This window comes from Ranitomeya variabilis, chromosome 2, assembly GCF_051348905.1.
Source record: "Ranitomeya variabilis isolate aRanVar5 chromosome 2, aRanVar5.hap1, whole genome shotgun sequence".
Classification (NCBI taxonomy): domain Eukaryota; kingdom Metazoa; phylum Chordata; class Amphibia; order Anura; family Dendrobatidae; genus Ranitomeya; species Ranitomeya variabilis.
The window spans coordinates 655,609,352-655,633,004 of record NC_135233.1 but is presented as its reverse complement, the minus strand read 5'-3'; the positions used below and the strand labels follow the sequence as shown (position 1 = coordinate 655,633,004).

Genomic DNA, 23,653 nt, shown 5'->3' with positions numbered 1-23,653 from the left:
ACAAACTCCAATCATGTTCCACTTTAAATATCTGACATTCTTATTATCTTCCTGACTTCTAATAAAATAATCTATAGCCTAAGGGTGAAGCATCTACATCACACATAGTTTTGGCTTAAAGTAATAACAAGTTCCATTGATGGGACTTTAACTTAAAGCTTTTGTTTATAAGTCTGCACACTTTACCACTGTGCTATTCTCTTAATTGAGGGTTATTAGTCTTGTATTTGTTTATGTGACTTTCAAAATATGTAGCTGAAACTCATTGCTGTGTGACTTCGATGAATGACTGATTCCTGATACTTGACTTCTCTGAAACATCAAAATCAGAAAGTTTTTCAGATACCCTCAATACAGTACTTGAATGGTTCATCTCGAGTCATAAGTGAAGAAAAAGGATTATTTCACTGCCATTTGAGATAATGGCTGAGTGGCTAATCTCATGGCCGGTAAAATAGAATGCTTGAGTTCAAGCCCAGAGAAAGTAAGTTTTTCTTTTAACTTATGCTGCCTGGCACACAACCTCCAAAGATGTTTCACTTTGATGAGTGAAGAAAGTCACATATTATATGTCAGAATGAAAATCAAAATGATTTTTCCACTCACTGAGAGTTTGCACAGCAGATTTCAAAGCCAAAAAAAAATCAATATTATGTGGTACAGTGGTAAGGCTGCCAGCTACTGTCTCTAGAATGGAGCTTTATCTTTGTTCAAGTCCCATTGATTTTTTTTAATTATTCAGGTTACCACTAGTGTTGAGCATTCCAATACTGCAAATATCGGGTATCGGCTGATATTCGCTGTATCGGAATTCCGATACCGAGTTCCGATATTTTTGTGATATCGGAAATCGGAATCGGAAGTTCCTATAAGTTCCCAGGCGTGTGCAGTGTGTATGGTTCCCAGGGTCTGGAGGAGAGGAGACTCTCCTTCAGGCCCTGGGATCCATATTCATGTAAAAAATAAAGAATAAAAATAAAAATAAAAAATATGGATATACTCACCCTGGGACGGGCCCTGGCTGTCACCGGTGCAAGCGTCTGCCTCCGTTCCTAAGAATGCAGTGAGTGTAGGACCTGCGATGACGTCGCGGCTTGTGATTGGTCGCGTGAGCGGTCACATGAGCGGTCACGCCACCAATCACAAGCCGCGTCATCGAGGGTGGGAGGCACTAATTTACTGTATATCGATTTCTAAGTGACTGTACATTTACTTAATGTCATAGGAAAGAGTCTAATGATCAAATTAAGTAAATGTACAGTTACTTGGAAAATTTTAAAAAAATCAAATATGGAATTTGAACCAAGAAAAAGCTCCACTCTAGAGACAGCATCCAGTGATACCTAGTGTGCTGATTTTCTTTGGCTATGAAATCCGCTTTGCAAACTCTCAGTGAGTGGAAAAATCATTTTGATTTTCATTCTGACATATGATATGTGACTTTCTTCACTCATCAAAGTGAAACATTTCTGGAGTTTGTGTGCCAAACTCAAGCTTTACTATTCCATACACCAGGCACCTTACCACGCAGCCATTAGCTCAAATGGCAGTGAACGGATCCTTTTTCTTTGCTTATGAGATGAACCATTCAAGTACTGTATTGAGGGTGTCTGAAAAACCTTCTGATTCTGGTCTTTGAATGTACCATGTATCAAAATTAGGTATCAGACTCAGGTATCAGAATCATGTATCAGACTCGGGGATCAGAATCAGGTATTAAAGTCATATATCAGACTCAGGCATCAGAGTCGGATATCAGATGCAGGTATCAGTGTCAGGTATCAGTGTCAGGTATCAGAGTCAGGTATCAGAGTCAGGTATCAGACTCAAGTATCAGAATCAGGTATCAGACAGAGTATTTATGATGTTTGATTTTGATATATGATCATGCCCTAAAATGGACACTGTACAAGCGACTTTACTGAGTGTTGCATTTCTTGTGCTATTGTTTTTCTGAAGGGAGATAGCTGTTTTTTAAAAATGCAAAAGAAAATGATCTAAAATCCAAACATTTAATTTGCGCATATCTACTTCGGAAAGTAAGCTTGTAGTAATCAATTTTTAATTTTGTACATCTGATTTACTCGTCAAATTTTACATGTACACATGTCACAACAATATAGTGCCCCGTTGAGAGTGCCCTGTTGAGAGTGCCTCTAGCACTTCTTATTTTGCCATTTTTAGAAAGGGGTTAAATGTTGATTAAAACAAAATGTAATAAAAATGTCTGTTTTTGCACACCTGTTTTACTAGTCCAATAGGTCAACCATGCATGCCATACCGATACTGTGGCCTGCTGCCGCATTTTGTTATCTTTAAATATACCTACCTAACATTTCTTATTACGTTCTCTTTGTCAATGGTTAAATAATTGAGGTTGAAAAAACTGAAAAATAATTATAGTGTTCTACAAATTGTAAAGTTAAAGAAAAGTGACAATAGACGAGGCAGTGTAAAAGAAAATAAGGCAAATACCACGGCTAAGAACATGGGAGCCACTAACAGCAGCACAAACACTATCACTGTCACTGGCACCAGTGCTCTGGTAAATAGTACTACCAAACACTGGCCACAATAGGCCTCATTTGCCTCAAGCTAGTATAGGAAGCGGAGGGTATTAGGGAATATATGGCCCATCTCTTTTCTCAATCAAAGCAGGATGATGTTATCTCTAACCCCTTCACGACATAAAATGTACATTTATGTCATATGTCTTGTCCCTGCCTTTGATGCGGGCTCGCACGCTGAGCCTGCATTTTCCCAGAAAATGATGGCTAATTTAATCAGCCATCACGATTCTCATGTGAAAGCCAGAGTTTGGTCACGGTCACACATTCAGCATTTGGTCAGTAATTTCCATCAGATTTTGTAAGCCAAAACCAGGAGCTCAAGGCGCTAATAAGAAGCCATTACAGAGCACTATATCCTGAAAATAGAAAGCGCTGTGAGTCTTGTAAAATGGAGATACAAGCAAAGTTGTTTTCCTTTACAAATTTCCAATTTTTTTTCACCACTTAAATAAAAAAGCAATACATGGTTGGTATCTGCATAATCATACTGACCTAGAAAATCATATTGCCAGGTCAGTTTTACTGTATAGTGAACATGGTAAATAACCCTCATTACCACCACCACCCTCCCCCCCAAAAAAGAAAAGTGAAATTAAACTTTTTTTTACAATTTCAACGTACTTGGAATTGGAATTTTTTGCACTCTCCAGTGCATCACATGATACAATGAATCCTCTCATTCAAAACTAATGCTTGATCCACAAAAACAAACCCTCATATGGCTATGTGGATGGAAACATACAAAAGATATGGCTCTTGGAAGAAGGAGATGAAAAACTGGTACATAGCCCAGGGGGAAAGGGCTTGAGTCGGTGTACTGCATGGAACCCTCTATTGATCAAAAATGACTAAAAAGAAAATGTTTGGACCAATTATTACTTTTAAAAAACATGAAAAGTCTGTCAATGTGTTGTTTTATTAAATGGTCAGTTGGTTACTACCAGGTAACCATCTGCTTCTATAGTGAGATCACTTTGCCTAGATATTTTGTCTATTGTAACACATTACTTTTTGTGTTCTTTGCTTGAACTGTAAGTCTAATTTTTAACATATATGTTCTAACTAAAAATTTAATTTTTTAAATTTCACAACCAGACATCCTTTCCCAGGGTTGATAGCCTGAGGGTGTGTTGAAATATTTGATATCTTGGTGGCATTTTGCTTTTACACCTTGGACAGATTGTGTTAAATTATTAAGGCTGTGTTTACGCTAAGGAGATTGTAAGTGGTTGAATACAGTCCTAGGAGACCTCAGAGTGTTATACATATCTTCTTAGGGCAATTAAAATACCTGTGATTTGCCACAAAGCTAGCAAATTCGAATTTCCCATTATACAATCATATTGAAGTGCATCAATAAAAATAACAAATGAATTAACATGAACCATGGGAGGTAATGGCATCACAGACGGTTAGTAAGAAAGTTACATAGATATATTGAGTAGAAAATCCAAGGACATCTGAGGCGCCATAAGGCATCCGAGGCACCAAAAGGCATCCTTGTAAAAATCCAGTCTTTATTCCAAAATAGTTAAAACATTACAACAGTTGAGCAGAAAAAATTAGGCAACGTTTTGGATATATGGATTTTTATAAGGATTCCTTATGGTTCCTCGGATATCTTTGGATTTTCTGCTGCTTCCAAACCTGGTGGGAAGCACTGCCGAGTAGCAAACTCTTATTAATGGTGAATGGGAAATCTAGGTTTGAGTGGCAACTACAAAAAAACTCTGATAGACAACCTATAATTAACAAAGTCATGAGGTGTGCTATGATAAAGTGCCTGAGATGCCAAACACGATAAAGTTAGAAGTGAGGTAAACAGATGATACAGTAAACCTAGAAGCTTATCCATGATTGTCTTCTGCTGCTTTGGCACCAGCCTCGACGTGTATGTACCGTATTTTCCAAATTATAAGATGCTCCGAATTATAAGACGCACCCCAAATTTTGAGGAGAAAAATAGGACTTTTTTTTTAATAAAATGGTGCTTCTAATAATCCATGATTCTTATTGCTTACCGGGGATGATGGTTGCGGTAAGCAGGGTCCCAGGGTCACTGCTGGAGAAGTCAGGAGTGGGGTGATGCTGTAGGTCACAGGCTGGGATGAGGGGGTGCTGCTGTGGGTGTCCAGTGCTGCTGTGGTGTCTGGTGCTGCAGGGGTGTCCAGTGCTGCGGGAGTGTCCGGTGCTGTTGCGGGGGTGTCCGGTGCTGCTGCTTTCTGAAAGGCCAGAGCCCCCCTCCAGTTCCATGGTTTCCTGCACGGTGAAAATGGCCATCAGGGGCTGCGTATGCACAGATGGAGATCTTGGCGCTGAGATCTCATCTCCTAAGATCTTGGTGCCGAGATCTCCATCTGTGCATGCACCGTCCCCGGTGGTCATTTTCCAAGAGTCCACTGTACAGGAAACCATGGAACTGCGTGGGGATCTGGTCTTTCACAAAATATCAGCAGAGCCCCCCCGCAGCACCGGAGACACCCGCAGCAGCACCGGACACCCCCACAGCAGCGCCGCACACCCCCGCAGCAGAGCCAAACACCCTCTCATCCCAGCCTGCGGATTGCAACAACAGTACCGGTAAGGTATGTCCACATTATAAAATGCACCCCCGTTTTCCCCCCAAACTAAAATGTAAGCAGACTCCTTTTTACTACATTTTTGGAAAATGTTAACAAAAAATGCATGGCAAACATGTTGTGTGAATATGGTTGTAGGCTAGAATCACATAGCTTTTGGGCTTTCAAAGTTTATCCATCAATATCGGTATCAAAGTCTGAGCTTCCATACAGCAAAAATGCAGTGAATATGTCACATCTTACTTGCATATAGAAATCTAGTTGCATTTTATAGAGCTAGCATAGTGTACGATATTCTAAGAAACCTCATGCACATGTTGTAAAAATTGTCTTCAGCATAAATAGACAATAGCAGTAGGTTCAAGATCCGCAGCATGTCAGTTTATGCTGTGTGTATAGGTACAAATCTTACTCTTTGCAAAACTACAATGCAAATATGTTCCATGGGAAAGTAGCAGAAGAGTATTAAAAGCGGTTTTTGATGTGGATCTGTCTCACAATCCAGGAAAAATTTCTCTATATGAACCTAGCATGTTGAATATTCACAGGGTGCTTTTTCGTGTGTATTTTTTTAACCTGTGATTAGGGTTGAGCGAAACGGGTCGGCCATTTTCAGAAGTCGCCGACTTTTGGCAAAGTCGGGTTTCATGAAACCCCACCCGACCCCTGTGTGGGGTCGGCCATGAGGTCGGCGATCTTCTGAATCTGGGATCGGAATTCCGATACCGAGTTCCGATATGTTTGCGATATCGGGAATCGGTATCGGAATCCATATTTAAGTGTAAAATAAAGAATCAAAATAAAAAATATTGATATACTCACCCTCTGACGTGCCCTGGTACTAACCGGCAGCCTTCCTTCCTAAGAATCAGCGCGTGAATGGCCTGCGGTGACGTCCGCGGCTTGTGATTGGTCGCGTGGCGGTCACATGGGCCGTCGCGACTAATCACAAAGCCGTGACGTCATCTTAAGGTCCTTCACGCGCTGATTCTTAGGAAGGAAGGCTGCCGGAAAGAAGCCGAGGGTGAGTATATACCTAATAGGAATATACTCACCCTCGGACGCGCCCTGCTTCTTTCCGGCAGCCTTCCTTCCTAAGAATCAGCGCGTGAAGGACCTTAAGATGACGTCACGGCTTTGTGATTGGTCGCGACGGCCCATGTGACCGCCACGCGACCAATCACAAGCCGCGGACGTCACCGCAGGCCATTCACGCGCTGATTCTTAGGAAGGAAGGCTGCCGGTTAGTACAAGGGCATGTCAGAGGGTGAGTATATCAATATTTTTTATTTTGATTCTTTATTTTACACTTAAATATGGATTCCGATACCGATTCCCGAATTTAGAATTCTAGGAATTTAGGACCTGAGAATGACGTCCGCGGCTTGTGATTGGTCGCGTGGCGGTCACATGGGCCGTCGCGACCAATCACAAAGCCGTGACGTCACGGAAGGCCCTGGACGCGCTCATTTTAACCAAAGCAGGCCGCCGGTTCCCTCGGTAAGTTGCAGGGGCCGCTGGACAGTTGAGTATATAAATATTTTTTATTTTAATTCTTTATTTTACACTTAAATATGGATCCCAGGGCCTGAAGGAGAGTTTCCTCTCCTTCAGACCCTGGGAACCATAGTATCCCATTGCAGTGCATAGGGTTTCGGGTTTCGGCCGACCCCGACCCCGACTTTTTTATAGGATCGGCCAATTTCACTCGACCCGTCTTTTGAGAAAATCGGGTTTCGTGAAACCCGACCCGATCCTATAAAAGTTAAGGTCGCTCAACCCTACCTGTGATTAGTTAAAAAAAAAAAAAAGCAATATATCAATTCTTAGGATATTTTTGCAAATTACAATTGCTATTACAGTGGGGAAAATAAGTATTTGATACACTGTCGATTTTGCAAGTTTTCCCCCTACAAAGAATGGAGAGGTCTGTAAATTTTATCATAGGTACACTTCAACTGTGAGAGACAAAATCTTTTAAAAAATCCTGAAAATCACTTTGTATGACTTTAATACAATTAATTTGCATTATGTTGCATGAAATAAGTAGTTGATACAATAGAAAAACAGATCTTAATATTTTATACAGAAATTTTTGCTTGCAATTACAGAGGTCAGACGTTTCCTGTAGCTCTTGACCAAGTTTGCACACACTGCAGTAGGGATTTTGGTGCTGTCACTGGGCAACATTGAGTTTCAGCTCCCTCCAAAGATTTTATATTGGTTTCAGGTCTGGAGACTGGCTATGTCACTCCAGGACCTTGAAATCCTTTTTAAGGAGCCACTCCTTAGTTGCCCTGGCTGTGTGTTTCAGGTCATTGTCATTCTGGAAGACCCAGCCATGACTCATCTTTGAAATGGAAAAAAGTTGTTGTTGGCCAAAATCTCACGATGCATTACCCTATCCATCCTCTGTTCATGACGGTGCTGTCCTTGCAGAAAAGCACCCTCAAAGTATGATGTTTTTCCCACCACGCTTCATGGTTGGGACGGTGTTCTTGGGGGTTGTACTCATCCTTCATCCAAACACAGTGAGTAGAGTTGTTACCAAAAAGTTCTATTTTGGTTTCATCTGACTATATGACCTTCTCCCATGCCTACTCCGGATCATCAAGATGGTCATTAGAGAGCTTCAAACTGCCCTGGGGATGTGCTGGCATGACCTGGGCGACATTGCATGCCCTGCAGGATTGTAATCCATGACGGCGTAGTGTATTACTAACAGTATTGTTTGAGATTGTGGTCCCAGCTCTCTTGATGTCAGTGACCTGGTCCTCCTATGTAGTTCTGGGCTGATTTCTGATCTTTTCCAAAATCATCCTTACCCCACAAGGGGAAGCCTTTCGTAGAGCCCCAAAATGAGGAAGACTGACAGTGATCTTGTGTTTCTACCATTTTCAAATAATGCTGCCAATAGTTGTTGCCTTCTCACCAAGCTGCTTGCATTTTGTCCTGTAGTCCATCTCAGCCTTGTGCAAGTCTACAATTTTGTCCCTGTTGTCCTTAGACAGCTCTTAGGTCTTGACCATGGTGGACAGGTTGGAGTGTGCTTCACTGTGTGTGTGGACAGGTTTCTTTTATACAGATAACAAGTTCAAGCAGGTGCAATTAATGCAGGAAATGAGTTTCAGAGCAGGAGTTCTTAAAGAAAAACTAACAGGTCTGTGAAAGTCAACATTTTTGCAAGTTAGTAGATGATCAAATATTTATTTCATGCTAAAAAAATTATTTTAAAATTATACATTATGATTTTTGTTTTTTTATTTTTAGATTCTGTCTCTCACAGTTAAAGTGCAACTGTTAGGGCTGGTGGAACGCACCAAGAAAATATTGAGATAATATAGGTGCATTCACAGCCCGGGGTCCCCCCTGCAGAAGTGTAACCTGCTGCTAGTATATGGCGGCACTATATGGCGGTACAACGCCTGAATAGACATGGGTTCCATCACCCAGTCTGTTTAGGAGCTAACTCTGTTGCTTCACAGAGTCGCCGGGATTAGGATAACGCTGTGCCCTGTTAACCTTACAGAGGATCACAGCTAACTAACAGAGCAGGTAGCGTTCTGTTGTCATACAGTAAGCATTAGCAGACAAACAACTCCTCTCCAGAGGTGCCGGAATTCTAGTGGCTATACGCCAGCCGTAAATTTGCACACTCAAACTCCTCTCCGGCGGTGCTGGAATTCTAGTAGCTATACAGCTGACTCTGAGCACATGCAGACACAGACCACAAGGTAGCTAAGCTCATAAACATAAGTTCATACTAGCGCATGGCCATGTGGCCATGCAAACCTTTTATAGAGAAAGCTCTCCAGGACCTTCCTAGTGGTCCAATAGGAACTGCTTCAGGACCTGAGCATGTGACCCCCGAGCTCCAATGAGAGGTCATCCCTTGGGCATGCTCATTAGTGGAAAAGCAGGAGGAAAAGCAGGACTTAGTCCCAGGAGCATCTGCTCACCGCAGAACAGTGCTGGTAACAATGGCTGAGCCTCAAAGATCAGCAGTAACCAAGCGCACAGTATCTGCCTGAGCCAGATGCTGGGACCAACATCTCTGCTGAGCAGGCACCACTGCGGCTGAAGAAGAATGGGAGACTGCAGCGGAGGTGGCTCGAGATTCCTCCTGTGCAGCAGCGGGAACTCGACACCTAACCTTACCCCTCCTAGAGCCCTCCCCTCCATGGGCCTCGCTACGCTGAAAGGCAGCAATGAGTTGTGGAACCCGAATGTGCTCAGCGGGCTCCAAGGACCTCTCCTCTGGGCCATAGTCCTTCCAATCCACCCCAAGATAGTGTTCACTTCATGATCATCTGTAGATTAACCCGATGTCCCGGCAGATGACTCAGAAAACCTGGACATGTGAACAGGCTTTAGAAGAAACACATGAAAGGTTTCGGAGATACTATGGCGTGGAGGAAGGGCCAGACGGTAGACCACAGGGTTAACCTGTTCCAAGACCTTGAAGGGACCCAAGTAGCGAGATGCAAACTTAGTGGACTCAACTTGCAGCCTGATGTTACAGGCAGAGAGCCACACTAAGTTGCCAGGAGCAAAGGTTGGAGCGGGGCACTGATATGCATTGGCGGAGGACCTCATTCACTCCTTGGAGGCCCGGATGGCACCCTGAGTGTGGTCCCAAATGTCCCGTGCCTCCACAGCCAAGTCTGCCACCCTAGAATTGGCGGAAGACAAGGGCATAGGCACAGGAACCCATGGATGCTGGCCGTAATTAAGGAAGAATGTGGTCTGACCAGTGGAGTCGGCTATGACGTTGTTTAGGGCAAACTCCACCCACGGAAGCAAGGATGCCCAGTCATCCTGCCTAGCAGAAACAAAATGTTGCAGATATGTGACCAAGGTCTGGTTGGCCCTCTCTACCAACCCAGTCATCTCGGGATGGTATGCTGAAGAGAGATTCAGCTTGATGCCGGGTAGACGACAGAGCTCTCTCCAGAACCGAGACGCAATCTGGGGACCCCGGTCACTGACAATTTTGTCCGGCATACCATGTAGGCGGAAAATGTGTTTTATAAACAATGCTGCCAAGGCCCGTGCAGAAGGTAGCCGTGGAAGAGGCACCAAGTGCACCATTTTCTAAAAATGGTCGGTGATTACCTAAATGATGGTGCAGCCTCGGGACTTGGGTAAGCCCACCACAAAGTCCATCCTGATCATCCCAGGGTCTGTCTGCCACCGATATGGGGTAAAGTAACCCAGCTGGCCGTTGTCGAGGAGACTTATTCTTGGTGCAGGAGACACACGCCCAAATATAGTCTCCAACTTCACTGGCCATATGTGGCCACCAGTACGTCTTCGCCAGAAGGTCAGATGTCCTTTTGGTCCCAAAGTGTCCACCCACCCTGGATGAGTGAGCCCAAGAGAGAACCTCCGGTAGCAAATTTGATGGCACAAAAGTGTTGCCCAGAGTCTAGCGAAACTGGAGCCACGGTCCTCAGGCGCTCAAAAGGGATAATAAGCTGAGGTTCCTCATCCGCTGATGACACTACGGAGCGGGAAAGAGCGTCGGCACGAATGTTCTTCTCCCTGGAGAGAAAATGGAGGGTGAAATGGAACTGGGAGAAGAACAGGGACCATCTGGCCTGGCGAGAATTTAACCGCCGGGCTGTCTGTATATAGACCAAATTCTTGTGGTCGGTGTCAACTTGGAAGAGAAAGCGAGCCCCCTCCAGGAGGTGTCTCCACTCTGAGAAGGCCAACTTCATGGCTAGCAACTCCCTGTCCCCGATGGAATAATTCCTCTCCACTGATGTGAAGGTCTTGGAGAAGAAGAAGCAAGGATGCTTCCGACCTTGAGCATCCTTCTGGAAGAAGACTGTTCCAGCACCGACGGAAGAGGCATCCACCTCCATAATAAAAGGTTTATCAACATCGGGGCAAAGTTTAATGGGAGCGCTAGCGAAGTGTGACTTAATTGACAGAAAGGCTCTGGAAACCTCCTCCGACCACAATTTGGGATTTGCTCCCTTTTTGGTGAGGGCAACTTAGGGAGCTACTAAAGTTGAGAAGTGGGGAATGAATTGGCGATAGTAATTAATGAACCCCATAAAGCGCTGCACCGCTTTGAGAGAATGGGGTTCCTGCCAGTCCATTACAGCCTGTAGCTTGGCAGAATCCATAGCCAATCCTTGGGTGGAGATGATATAGCCAAGGAAAGGCAAGGACTCCTGCTCAAACACAAACTTCTCCAACTTGGTGTAGAGGGAGTTTGCCCGTAGGAGGTCGAAGACTTTGCAAACATCTCTCCGGTGGAAGTCTATATCTGGAGAGTAGATGAGAATTTCATCCAGATAGACTACGACCGAGGTGGAGAGCATATCCTGGAAGATATCATTCACAAAGTCTTGGAAAATGGCTGGAGCATTACAGAACCTTAAGGGCATCACCAGGTATTCATAGTGCCCGTCCCTGGTTTTAAATGCCAACTTCCATTTCTCCCCCTCACGGATGCGAATCAGGTTGTAAGCACCCCGCAGATCTAGTTTAGTAAATACCCTCGCTCCCCGCAACCTGTCGAATAGCTCTTATATCAGAGGCAGAGGGTATTTATTCTTAATGGTGATGGCGTTAAGACCCCTGAAATCTATGCATGGACGTAGTTCTCCGTTCTTCTTCTGTACGAAGAAGAACCCTGCCCCTGCAGGTAACACTGACTTCCTAATGAATCCTCTTGCCAGTTTCTCCTGGATGTATTGGGACATTGCCTCCGTCTCCAGGAGAGACAGGGAAGAGACTCAACCTCGAGGTGGCTCTGTACCAGGCAAGAGGTCAATAGGACAGTCATAGGGGCGGTGGGGCGGAAGGGTCTCTGCAGCCCTATTGGAGAATACGTCCGTATAGCGCCAGTAGTGCTTGGGGAGAGAGGAAAGATCTGTGGATGCTTCAGTAGTAGCAACCTGAACACACTCCCTCTGACATCTGCCCTCACAAGATTCACTCCATCCCAAAATTCTCCCTGAGGACCACTCTATATGAGGGGAGTGATAACGTAACCAGGGTATCCCTAGCAGGATCTCGTCTATTCCCTTGGGGAGGACAAGGAGGGAAATTATGTCCTGATGGGATGGAGACATAGACAATGCAAATGGGATGGGCTGGTGTGTTATTTGTGAGGGCAGAGTCAACCCATTCACCACTCGTACAGTCACCGGCTTGGCGAGCATCACCAGGGGTATTGCGTGGCGTTGGGCGAAGGCTGAGGACATAAAATTCCCCTCCGCCCCAGAATCCACACAAAGCTCGACTGTAAGAGTGGTTGGCCCTGAAGTGATTGTCCCTTTGAATGACAGTTTGGAGGAGAATGTCGCCATGTCTAGTGTACCACCTCCTACATCCAGTAGACGCTGACATTCTCCCGACCACTGGGAACATCTGGAGGCAAGATGGAGGCTTAGATCCCGCTTGTAACACCTCCTTGGCCTCATGAGGCTCGGATGCCTGGACTGGAGATTCCAGAGATATGGCGAAGGTGGAAGCCAGCCGAAACCTCTGCCTACACTGGACTCGCTCCAACCTTCACTCGTTAAAACAAAGGTTGATGCGAGTTGAAACAGCTGTTAGCTCCTCCAGTGTGGCGGGAATCTCCCTAGTGGCCAAAGCGTCCTTTACATGGTCAGCAAGCCCCCTCCAAAATACAGGGATGAGGGCTTTATCCAGCCACTCCAGCTTAGATGCTAAAGTCCGGAAGTGGACGGAAAAATGGCTGACCAAGGATGAGCCCTGTGTCAGTGCCAGCAGTTGGAGTGCCATATCATGAGTGACTTGAGGTCCCAAAAAGACCTGTTTCAGAGTGCTCAGGAACCGGATAGCACTCTACACCAAATGAACGTCATGCTCCCACAGCGGCATAGCCCAATCCAATGCCCTGTCCGACAAGAGGGATATAATGAATCCCACTTTAGCCCACTCTGAGGGGAAACATGACGCCAGGAGCTAAAGGTGTATTGCACACTGGTTCACAAATTCCCTGCATGACTTGCTATCGACAGGTTACCTATCTGGCAGCGGGAGGCGGGATAAGGTCGGAACAAAGGTGGCAGTGGACAAACTAGCTGCAGCCACGCTAGCAGCCTGGACAGCTACTGCCTTAACATCCACAGCTCGAGAGCCGCCAACCTACCCTCCAGCTGCTGAATGTACCGCTGCAGTCACTGTTCGTCCGCCTTACTAGCCAGACCCTGGCGCTAGTATATTGTTAGGGCTGGCGGAAGTAAGTAAATATTGAGATAATATAGGTGTGTTCGCAGCCGGGGTCCACCGTGCAGAAGTGGAACCTGCTGCTAGTATATGGCAGCACTATATGGCGGTACAACGCCTGAATAGACATGGGTTCCGTCACCCGGTCTGTATAGGAGTGAACTCTGTTGCTTCACAGAGTCGCCGGGATTAGGATAAAGCTGTGCCCTGTTAACCTCACAGAGGAACACAGCTAATTAACAGCAGGTAGCGTTCTGTGGTCATACAGTCAGCATTAGCACACAAACAACTCCTCTCCGGAGGTGCCGGAATTCTAGTGGCTATACGCCAGCTGTAAATTTGCACACACAAACTCCTCTCTGGAGGTGCCGGAATTCTAGTGGCTATACAGCTGACCCTGAGCACATGCAGACACAGACCACAAGGTAGCTAAGCTCATAAACATAAGTTGATACTAGCACATGGCTGTGTGGCCATGCAAACCTTTTATAGAGAAAGCTCTCCAGGACCTTCCTAGTGGTCCAATAGGAACTGCTTCAGGAACTGAGCATGTGACCCCCGACCTCCAATGAGAGGTCGTCCCTTGGGCATGCTCAGTAGCGGAAAAGCTGGACTTAGTCCCAGGAGCATCTGCTCGCCGCAGAACAGTGCTGGTTACAATGGCTAAGCATGGATATCAGCAGTAACCAAGTGCACAGTATCTGCCTGAACCAGACGCTGGGACCGACGTCTCCGCTGAGCAGGCTCCACTGTGGCTGAAGAAAAATGGGAGACAGCATCTGAGGTGGCTCGAGATTCCCCTGTGCAGCGGCGGGAACTCAACACCTAACAGCAACTACTATAAAAATGACAGACCTCTCCATTTGTTGTAGGTGGGAAAATTCGCAAAATCACCAGTAAATCAAATAGCTACTGTCCCTACTGTATGCTGGGTCTTGGTCGCTTCAGTGCCACAGTGCTCCTTTGACTCTATAGAGGCAAAACTGCCTCTGCTTGTAGCATCAGAGTGCACAGTGCCAGCCAACAGAGCAACAACGTTGTTAGTCTGATCTGCCAAATAAGCAAAATCCCACAGTCCCCAGCAGGGGCAAATTAAGGGCGACCAAGGTAGTTAATAAGGCGTGGTCCTCCAGGTACCCAATGTATCACGTGACATGCCATACAATCCCCTTTGATAGATCTCGTGTAATAGTTCATGTGAATATCACAGAAGTGCTCTGGTGCACATCTGTAGATGGAAAGAAACAGAGGTGGCGAGGAGCAAATTTTTCCCGTATGTACAGAACATAGCGATATACAAAATAGAGCAGGGGTGGGAGATTACTTTTCCCAAAGGGCCACATGTCAGACTGCGACTATTGTGGAGGCTGAACCAATAGTCTGAAATTAATTCTGCTCAATATTAACATTAACAAAATATAAAAAAACATTAACAATTGTATGACCTAATATTGAGCAGAAATAGGTATGCTGACATCCCCTATATACAGTATGAGCCCCCACATACCCCCTACATGCATTATGAGCCCTCACATTGTCCCCTCAATCAACAACCAAAGCGAACAACCTATGTATATACTGTAGTTGTGTGAAAAAGTGTTTGCCCTTTCCTGATTTCCTTTTGCATGTTTTAGACAAAAATAACACAAGTAAGCACAAAATGCAGTTTTTAACTGAAGGTCTTTCTGAAGAAGGGAAAAAGAAATCCAAACCTACAGAGCCCTATGTGAAAAAGTGAATGCCCCCTAAACCTAATAACTGGTTGGGCCACCCTTAGCAACTGCAACTACAATCAAGGAATTGCGATAACTGGCATTGAGTCTTTTACAACGCTATGAAGGAATTTTAGCTCATTCATTTTTGCAGAGTTGTTGCAATTCAGCCACATCGGAAAGTTTCCGAGCATGATCTGCCTCTTTAAGGTCACGCCACAGCATCTCAATCTGATTAAGGTCAGGACTTTGACTAGGCCACTCCAAAGTTTTAATTTTGTTTTTCTTAAGCTATTGAGAGGTGGACTCGCTGGCGTGTTTTGGATCATCGTCCTGCTACCTAACCCAAGTGCACTTTAGCTTGCAGACACGAACAGATGACGGAAAGTTCTCTTTCAGGAGTTTTTGGTAGACCGCAGATTCCATGGTTCCAGTTACTACAACAAGTCTTCCAGGTCCTGAAGTAGCAAAACAGCCTCAGACCATCACACTACCACCATCATATTTTACTGTTGGTATGATGTTCCTTTTCTGAAATGCTGTATTACTTCTACTTTAGATGTTATGGGACATACAACTTCCAAAAAGTTCAACATTTGTCTCATCAGTCCACAGACTATTCTCTCAAAAGTCTTGGGGATCATCAAAGTGTTTTCTGGCAAAACTGAGACTAACCTTTATGTTTTTATTGTGCAGCAATGTTTTTCATCTTGGAACTCTTCAATGCAAACTCTCTTTGCTCAGTCTCTTTATTATGATGGAGTCATGAACATTAACCTTAACTGAGGCAAGTGAGGCCTGCAGTTCATTGGATGTTGCTGTGGGGTCTTTTGTGACCTCTTGGATGGGACATTGCTGCACTCTTGGGGTAATTTTGGTCAGCCGGCCACTCCTGGGAAGGTTGACAAAGCTTTAGAAATGGCTTTATAACCTTTCTTCAGACTAAGATATCTCATTTACTTTGGTTCTCATTTTTTCCAGAATTTGTTTGGATCCTGAAATGATGTCTAGTTTTTGAGGTTCTTTTGGTCTACTTTATCTTGTCAGGAAGGTCCAATTTGAGTGATTTCTTGATTGACAACAGGCTGTAATCAGGTCTGGGTGTGGCTAGGGTATTTGAACTCGCTTCCCAAAGATGTGATAAACCACAGTTAATTTATGCTTTAAGGGGGTGGCATCACTTTTTCACACAGGGCCCTGTTGGTTTGGATCGCTTTTCTTTTCCCTTAATAATAAAGGCCTTCATTTAAAACCTGCATTTTGTGTTTACGTGTGTTATCTTTGCCTGATATTTAAATTTGTTTGGTAATCTGAAACATTTAAGTGCGACAAACATGTGTACTTAGCTTAAGGGCATCTTCTTCCAACGTGTTTCCCAACTCTTTTGGTAATTCAAGGTTTCATTAGGGAATTCCTACAATCAGGACAAGAAAATGAGACCATAAGCCGCACTCCAATGAGGATAATAGCTCACAGGCCCAGGCAATATGACCCACATAGCTCCCTTCATACAATATGAGCCTCCACACAGCCCCCCTATATACAGTATGAGCCCCCACATAGTTCCCTATATATTTGAGTTCCCACATAGCCCCATACATACAGTATAAATCCACACACAGCCCCCTACATACAGTATGAACCCCCACATTGCTACCTATATACAGTGTAAGCCACACATAGCTCCATATATACAGCATGAGCCCCCATATAGCTACCTAGATACAGTGTGAACACTCATATAACTCCCTATATACAGTAGAAGCCCCACATAGCTTCCATATACATTCCCTCACATAGCTACATAGATACAGTATGAGGACTCACATAACGCACTATATACAGTATTAAGCCCCTATATAGCCTCCTATATACAGTATGAGCCCCATATAGCCTCTTATATAAAGAATGAACCCCCACATAGCCCCCTACATGCAGTATGAGCCTCAACATAGCTCCCTATATACAGTATGAGCCACTACATAGTCTCCTATATAAAGTATGTGTCCCATATAGCCTCTTATATACAGTATGATCCACGCATAGCCTCTTATAGAGTATGAGTTGGCACATAGCTCCTTGTAAACATTATAAGCCTTCATATAGCTACCCTATATACAGTACGAGCCCTCACATCCCATGCCCATTTTAATATATATATAAAAAAAAAATACAGACATACTCACGTCACTCCCGTTCCCAAGGCTCCACTTCTAGTCAGGCCAGTACGTACATATTAGGGTGCTAATGTCATCATGCCGGCGCCAGCTGATGATGTAATCGTGCTGGCATGTTACAGTAGAAGCAACGCTGGTATTCTGTATCGTCGGCAGCACAATGCCAGGAATGCTGAGATATGTATGTGGCAGTTGGTGGAACACAAAACATTATAATGAGGACAATCAGTCGATGGGCCCTCTGGAGCTTTGGGCCCCAGGTGGTAGCCCAGATTCCCCTCAGGCAACAGGAAACTGGAAGGTACGGGGGCAGTCCACTCTTGGTGAAGAAGATGAGAACCACATTCAGTAATGTACTGATGTAGCAGCAAATACTGGTGCTCATTCTGGCATGCATAAGAACTAAGCACTAAGGTGCACACTGGGTCGTTAACCAGTTGGGGAACCCACACATGTTTTGCCTCCTTGGGCTGAAGCCATGCTGAAACATGCAATGTCCATCAAGTTCAATCAAGGGATGGGAAAAGGCAATGTCCAATGATCCACCATGCTCACTACCATTTTGTGGCTCTTGTTGCACTAACCCTTTGTAAAGTGGTAGTATTATATTTTTTGGATCTGTCTTGCTGTCCTTGGCTACCTGCTACTCATTTCTTATGATTATGTTAGGGGTCACTGATGAACATGTAGCATGTACAGGGAAAATGTATTGTTCCCTTGATGCTTAATTTTGAATGTTTGAGACTACTGTTTGGCTTCTGATTTCCTGCTGTCCATAATGTGATTGTATTATGCAGTATAGTGCATGTTTCACTCTCTTCTCATACTGATGATCTACTGATTGTGTTTTCAATGTAAACTGTTAGTATCCTATTTATAACTACTGGTAGTGTTACAATAATGGCTTGTGTTATTGTGGCTCTGACATTCTTCTAGACCAGTGTTTCCCAAACTCCTCTCCTCATGCCCCCCTAAGATGTCATGTTTTCAGGATTTCCTTCCTTGCACACCAGCATCACGGTGTATCCAAATCGGGATGGTAATAACCTCTTATAATAAAACCTTTATTTAATAACAATATTAGCTTTTACTTGCAAAAGCAGTACTTGAGATGTTGATGAGGAAGCACTCACAAAATGGATGCAAAAAAACCTGTGTTTTCAGATTATTCAAGGCATGAAAAAGGCATGTAGTCAAGTGTTACATACACTACTTTTGCATCAATTTTTTAAGTGCTGCCTCCAGGGACTTATACAGTGGGTACAGAAAGTATTCAGACCCCTTTAAATTTTTCACTCTTTGTTTCATTTCAGCCATTTGGTAAATTCAAAAAAGTTCATTTTTTTCTCATTAATATACACTCAGCACCCCATCTTTACTGAAAAAAAACAGAAATGTAGAAATTTTTGCAAATTTATTAAAAAAGAAAAACTGAAATATCACATGGTCATACGTATTCAGACCCTTTGCTCAGTATTGAGTAGAAGCACCCTTTTGAGCTAGTACAGCCATGAGTCTTCTTGGGAATGATGCAACAAGTTTATCACACCTGGATTTGGGGATCCTCTGCCATTCTTCCTTACAGATCCTCACCAGTTCCACCAGATTGGATGGTGAACTTTGGTGGACAGTCATTTTCAGGGCTCTCCAGAGATGCTCAATTGGGTCTAGGTCAGGGCTCTGGCTGGGCCAGTCGAGAATGGTCACAGAGTTGTTGTGAAGCCACTCCTTTGTTATTTTAGCTGTGTGCTTAGGGTCATTGTCTTGTTGGAAGGTGAACCTTCGGCCAAGTCTGAGGTCCGAGAACTCTGGAAGAGGTTTTCATCCAGGATATCTCTGTACTTGGCCATATTCATGGCCAACCAACTTCAATGGCAACTGTTATGATCTGTTGACCTTGGAGCCGCATGAAACTTTCTCTGGAGTCGGTGGAACCTGTACTGACCGCAAATCCTGAACTAACACCGCAACTAGAAGTAGCCGTGGGGTGTGCCTAACATACCCTAGACAACGCGACACAGCCGGAGGACTAAATACCCCTATAGATGGAAATAGGAATGCTACCTTGCCTCAGAGCAGACCCCCAAAGGATAGGCAGCCCCCCATGAATAATGACTGTGAGTAGGAGAAGAATAGACACACGCAGGTAGAAAACAGGATTTAGCAAAAGAGGCCACTCTAGCTAAATAGGAAAGGATAGGACAGATTACTAGGCGGTCAGTATTAAAACCCTTCCAAAAATATCCACAGCAGATAATACAAAAAGTTTCCACAATCTAACTAAAGACATGGAATGTATATCTGCCACTCCAGAGAATCCAACAAGACTGAGAAAATACTGACACAATCTAAGCTGGACAAGAAAACACAAAGAATAGCACTGAATTGTGAAGCACACAAAATGTGTGCCACAGGAAAAAAAAAACCAGACACTTATCTTTGCTGATTTGGCAGAAAGGCAGGAGGAACCAGGCAGAGGTCCTACACCTCCCAACAACAATTGACAACTGGCAAGGACTAATGAATCCTGCACGCCTAAATACCCCAGTCAGAACTGCAATCAGCAGATACACCTGACCAGGACTGCAACTCAGGGGCAACTGCATTACCACCTACAACCACCGGAGGGAGCCCAAAAGCAGAATTCACAACAGGCAACCAGTTGTCCTGTCCCTGCAGCTGAAAAACACCTCCATAGTATGATGCTGCCACCACCATATTTCACTGTTGGGATTATATTGGGCAGGTGACGAGCAGTGCTTGGTTTTCTCCACACATACCGCTTAGGCCTCTTTCACACATCCGTTTTTTAGAATCAGTCACAATCTGTTCTTTTTAGAAAAAAACAGATCCAGCAAATGCTGCTGCTGGATTTGTTTTTTCCCATAGACTTGTATTAGCAATGGATTGTGATGGATGGCCTTCAGTTTCATCTGTCGTTTGATAGATCCGTCGTAAAGTTGTTGTCCATCAGACGGAGACATCGTACATACTAATGGTTTTCCTGTGGCATCTGTCGTTGGCTATAATGGAAGCCTATGGGCGCTGTGTCCGTCGCTGTCCATCAGAAGACGGATTCCAGTGACGGATTCTGTTTTTTTGCAACCGAGCATGCCCTAAACCCATTTTTCCTTTCAGTAAAATCTCTCTCTCTCTGTCTCTCTCTCTCCAGAATTCTGTTTCCTTAAATTCCAGGTGCAACTACAGGATCCGTCTTTTGAAGACTTTGACTGATTGTGACTAATTCTAAAAAATGGATGTGTGTAAGAGTCCTTAGAATTATCATCAAAAAGGTCTATCTTCATCCCATCAGACCATAGAATCTTATTTATCATGTCTGGGAGTCCTTCATGTGTTTTTTAGCAATCTCTATGCGGCCTTTCATATGTCTTGCACTGAGGAGAGGCTTCCGTCTGGCCACTCTGCCATAAAAGCCCAACTGGTGGAGGGCTGCAGTGATAGTTGACTTTGTGGCACTTTCTCCCATCTCCCTACTGCATCTCTGGAATGCAGCCACAGTGATCTTGGGGTTCTTCTTTACCTCTCTCACCAAGGCTCTTCTCCTATGATTGCTCATTTTATCTGGATGGCCAGGTCTAGGAAGACTTGTGGTGGTCACAAACTTCTTCCATTTAAGGATTATGGAGGCCACAGTGCTCTTAGGAACCTTTAGTACTGCAGAAATTCTTTTGTAATTTTGGCCAGATCTGTGCCTTGCCACAATTCTGTCTCCGAGCTCCTTGGCTAGTTCCTTTGACCTCATGATTGTCATTTGGTCTGACATGCACTGTGAGCTGTGAGGTCTTATATAGACAGGTGTGTGCCTTTCTAAATCAAGTCTTATCAGTTTAATTAAATACAGCTGGACTCCAATGAAGGAATAGAACCATCTCAAGGAGGATCACAAGGAAATGGACAGCATGTGACTGAAATATGAGTGTCTGAGCAAATGATCTGAATACGTATGACCATGTGATAGTTCAGTTTTTCTTTTTTAATAAATTTGCAAAAATTTCTACATTTCTGGGTTTTTTTCAGTCAAGATGGGGTGCAGTACATTAATGAGAAAGAAATGAACTTTTTTGAATTTACCAAATGGCTGCAATAAAACAAAGAGTGAAAAATGTAAAGGGGTCTGAATACTTTCCGTACCCACTGTACTTTTTTCTCCCTGGGGTGCTAGTCTTGACCCTTTTTTTTGGTTAAGTTATTTTCTCATCTAATATTAACCTCAGCATCTGGCCTATACAGGTCAGCATCCACGTTTTAATAAATGAAGTGATAAGATTTTTTCTTCCTAGACATAACATTTTAAATAAAGCATTTTAGCAGCATAATATTTCAGTTTTAATATAATAGCATAGTGATATTCATTTGTAAGGTAAGATTTTTCTGCTTCTATACTGACCTTTGTTTCCTGATTTTCAGCAACTATTCAGGATAACTCATCTTCCTGTCTGTCTATGCTCCAGCCGCATGATAACTGGTCTAGTCTTCAAATGCCTGGTCATACTGGAATGCTCCCAATGACACATGCCACAGGATCCTCAAGTGCTTCTAGGTAATATCTATCTATCTATCTATCTATCTATCTATCTAAAAGAAAAACAAAAAGCAGCACAAAAAAGAGACTGTTGGGTGCAAAACCCTCCCAGGCATGTACCAAACCTTGTAAATAAATCAAAAAAAATTGAAGGCAGCACACCAGTACTTTAAAGATTCATGTGCAGTTTAATGGGCCATTAAACTGCACGTGAATCTTTACCTACTGGTGTGCTGCCTATAATTGTTTTGGATCTATCTATCTGTCTAGCATCATAATTATATCTATGTTATTAATCGTGAGGTAAGAAAGTTTAACTTTGATTATAATTTGAATTATCACCATACAATATAGTTTCCTGAATAGACTAATGATAGCAATTTTACATTTTACAGTCAGTATCCAAACCTGTGGTCTGTGAGCAACAGCACCATCACTCCAGTTTCTCAGTCTGGAGGAATTGCTAATGGCTTAGGCTCCCAGTACGTACGAGGATCTACAGCTCATTACTCATCTCTCTCACATGGAGTACCTTCCCCATCCTCAGGATCTCCGTTATACGAACATGGAGGAACAACAGATATTGTAGACAATCAATATGAAGTCACAAGCCATTCTAGGATATCATCACCATGGACTCCAGTCCCACCAACATCAATGTAAAATCTATCCTTATATGACTTAGTTGGACAAACAGCCATGTATTCAGACATGGTTTTTCAAGGCCAGAGGAAATCTCGAGGTTCTCAGGCATGGGTTCTTGCTGAAGAACACTGAATTATGCTGTTAAGAGTATCAAAATGTTGATTTTAAAGTGAGAACATATAAGCCTACATCATACATAAAGGCTGAAGCCTAAGCAAATTCTTCTTCAAGAAAAGCATATCTCTGATGTATTTCCATAATTACTTTGTAGATGAATACAACTGCTATATACTGCAGACCCAGAGAATTATTTATTTAATGGACTGAGATAGGTGTTAAATTTCTTTCATCATTGAAAAATACCAAAATACTCCAACTATTTATTCATAAAGTAAAAGTTGAAATGTCTAATATGAACTGAAATTTGCAGCAGCTCCACAAAACTTACTTTAAGGTTTCCATAATGTGCCTTTAGCAACCTTACTACGTTGGTCTGTCTATTGTCTCAAAACAAATATAGGTTACAGAAGAGAAGGCTAAGCACAGACAGAAGATAAAACTCAAGCTTTACCTGGATATCACAGGAATCAATTGCAAAAAGGAAACAACCCTGCAAATTGGCTGTTTCTAACATGAACACTCGCTAAATCATTGGCAGGAGTGTCTCTCAATAGTTAGAATATTAACGAAAGAACATGACCAGTTAAAGAGTTATTCCTTCTTGATAAATGAGTATTGTTGGATAATGTTTGGAAATTCAAGTTATTTTGTAATGTATTGGACATTAACATTTTAAGCCTTTTCTGAGATATTAACTCTTTTTTTTTTGTTTGTTTACAGCTCATTGCCTTGGAGACAGACCACCTCTGCTAGACAGTAGAACATGCGTAGTGCTTACAAGCTCTTTTCATTTGAGCATCTAATTACTGTTTTGAAGCTGGCCAGGATTGTTGGAGTACATTTTTACCTCCTAATCCCGGCCAGCTTCATAGCGCTTACAAGCTAGACAGCAGAAATGTCCGGTGAGCTGTAAATAAAAGAAAAGTGTTAATATCTCAAGAATGGCTATAGCTTCCAATAAGCAGAAAATTGCAAAAGTGCTTGTTTTTACAAGCACTATCAGACAATATCCATCTATGAAGATGGAAATACCCTTTAAAAAAGTCAGCAGGTAGCATCATGTGCTCTATTGATGATTATTTCATATCTATGG

At 43.4% G+C, this 23,653-nt stretch overlaps 1 protein-coding gene across 1 annotated transcript in view; it reads left to right on the top strand.

Moving 5' to 3' along the window:
- Nucleotides 1-22,458, top strand: part of LOC143809802 (T-box transcription factor T-like) — a 39,711-nt gene extending 17,253 nt beyond the window's left edge. Inside the window, exons 8-9 of the mRNA XM_077292808.1 lie at nucleotides 21,692-21,813; nucleotides 22,191-22,458. Of these exons, the coding sequence (XP_077148923.1) occupies nucleotides 21,692-21,813; nucleotides 22,191-22,458 (390 nt within the window). The remainder of the gene's footprint in view (nucleotides 1-21,691; nucleotides 21,814-22,190) is intronic.
- The last annotated feature ends 1,195 nt before the right edge of the window (nucleotides 22,459-23,653 follow it).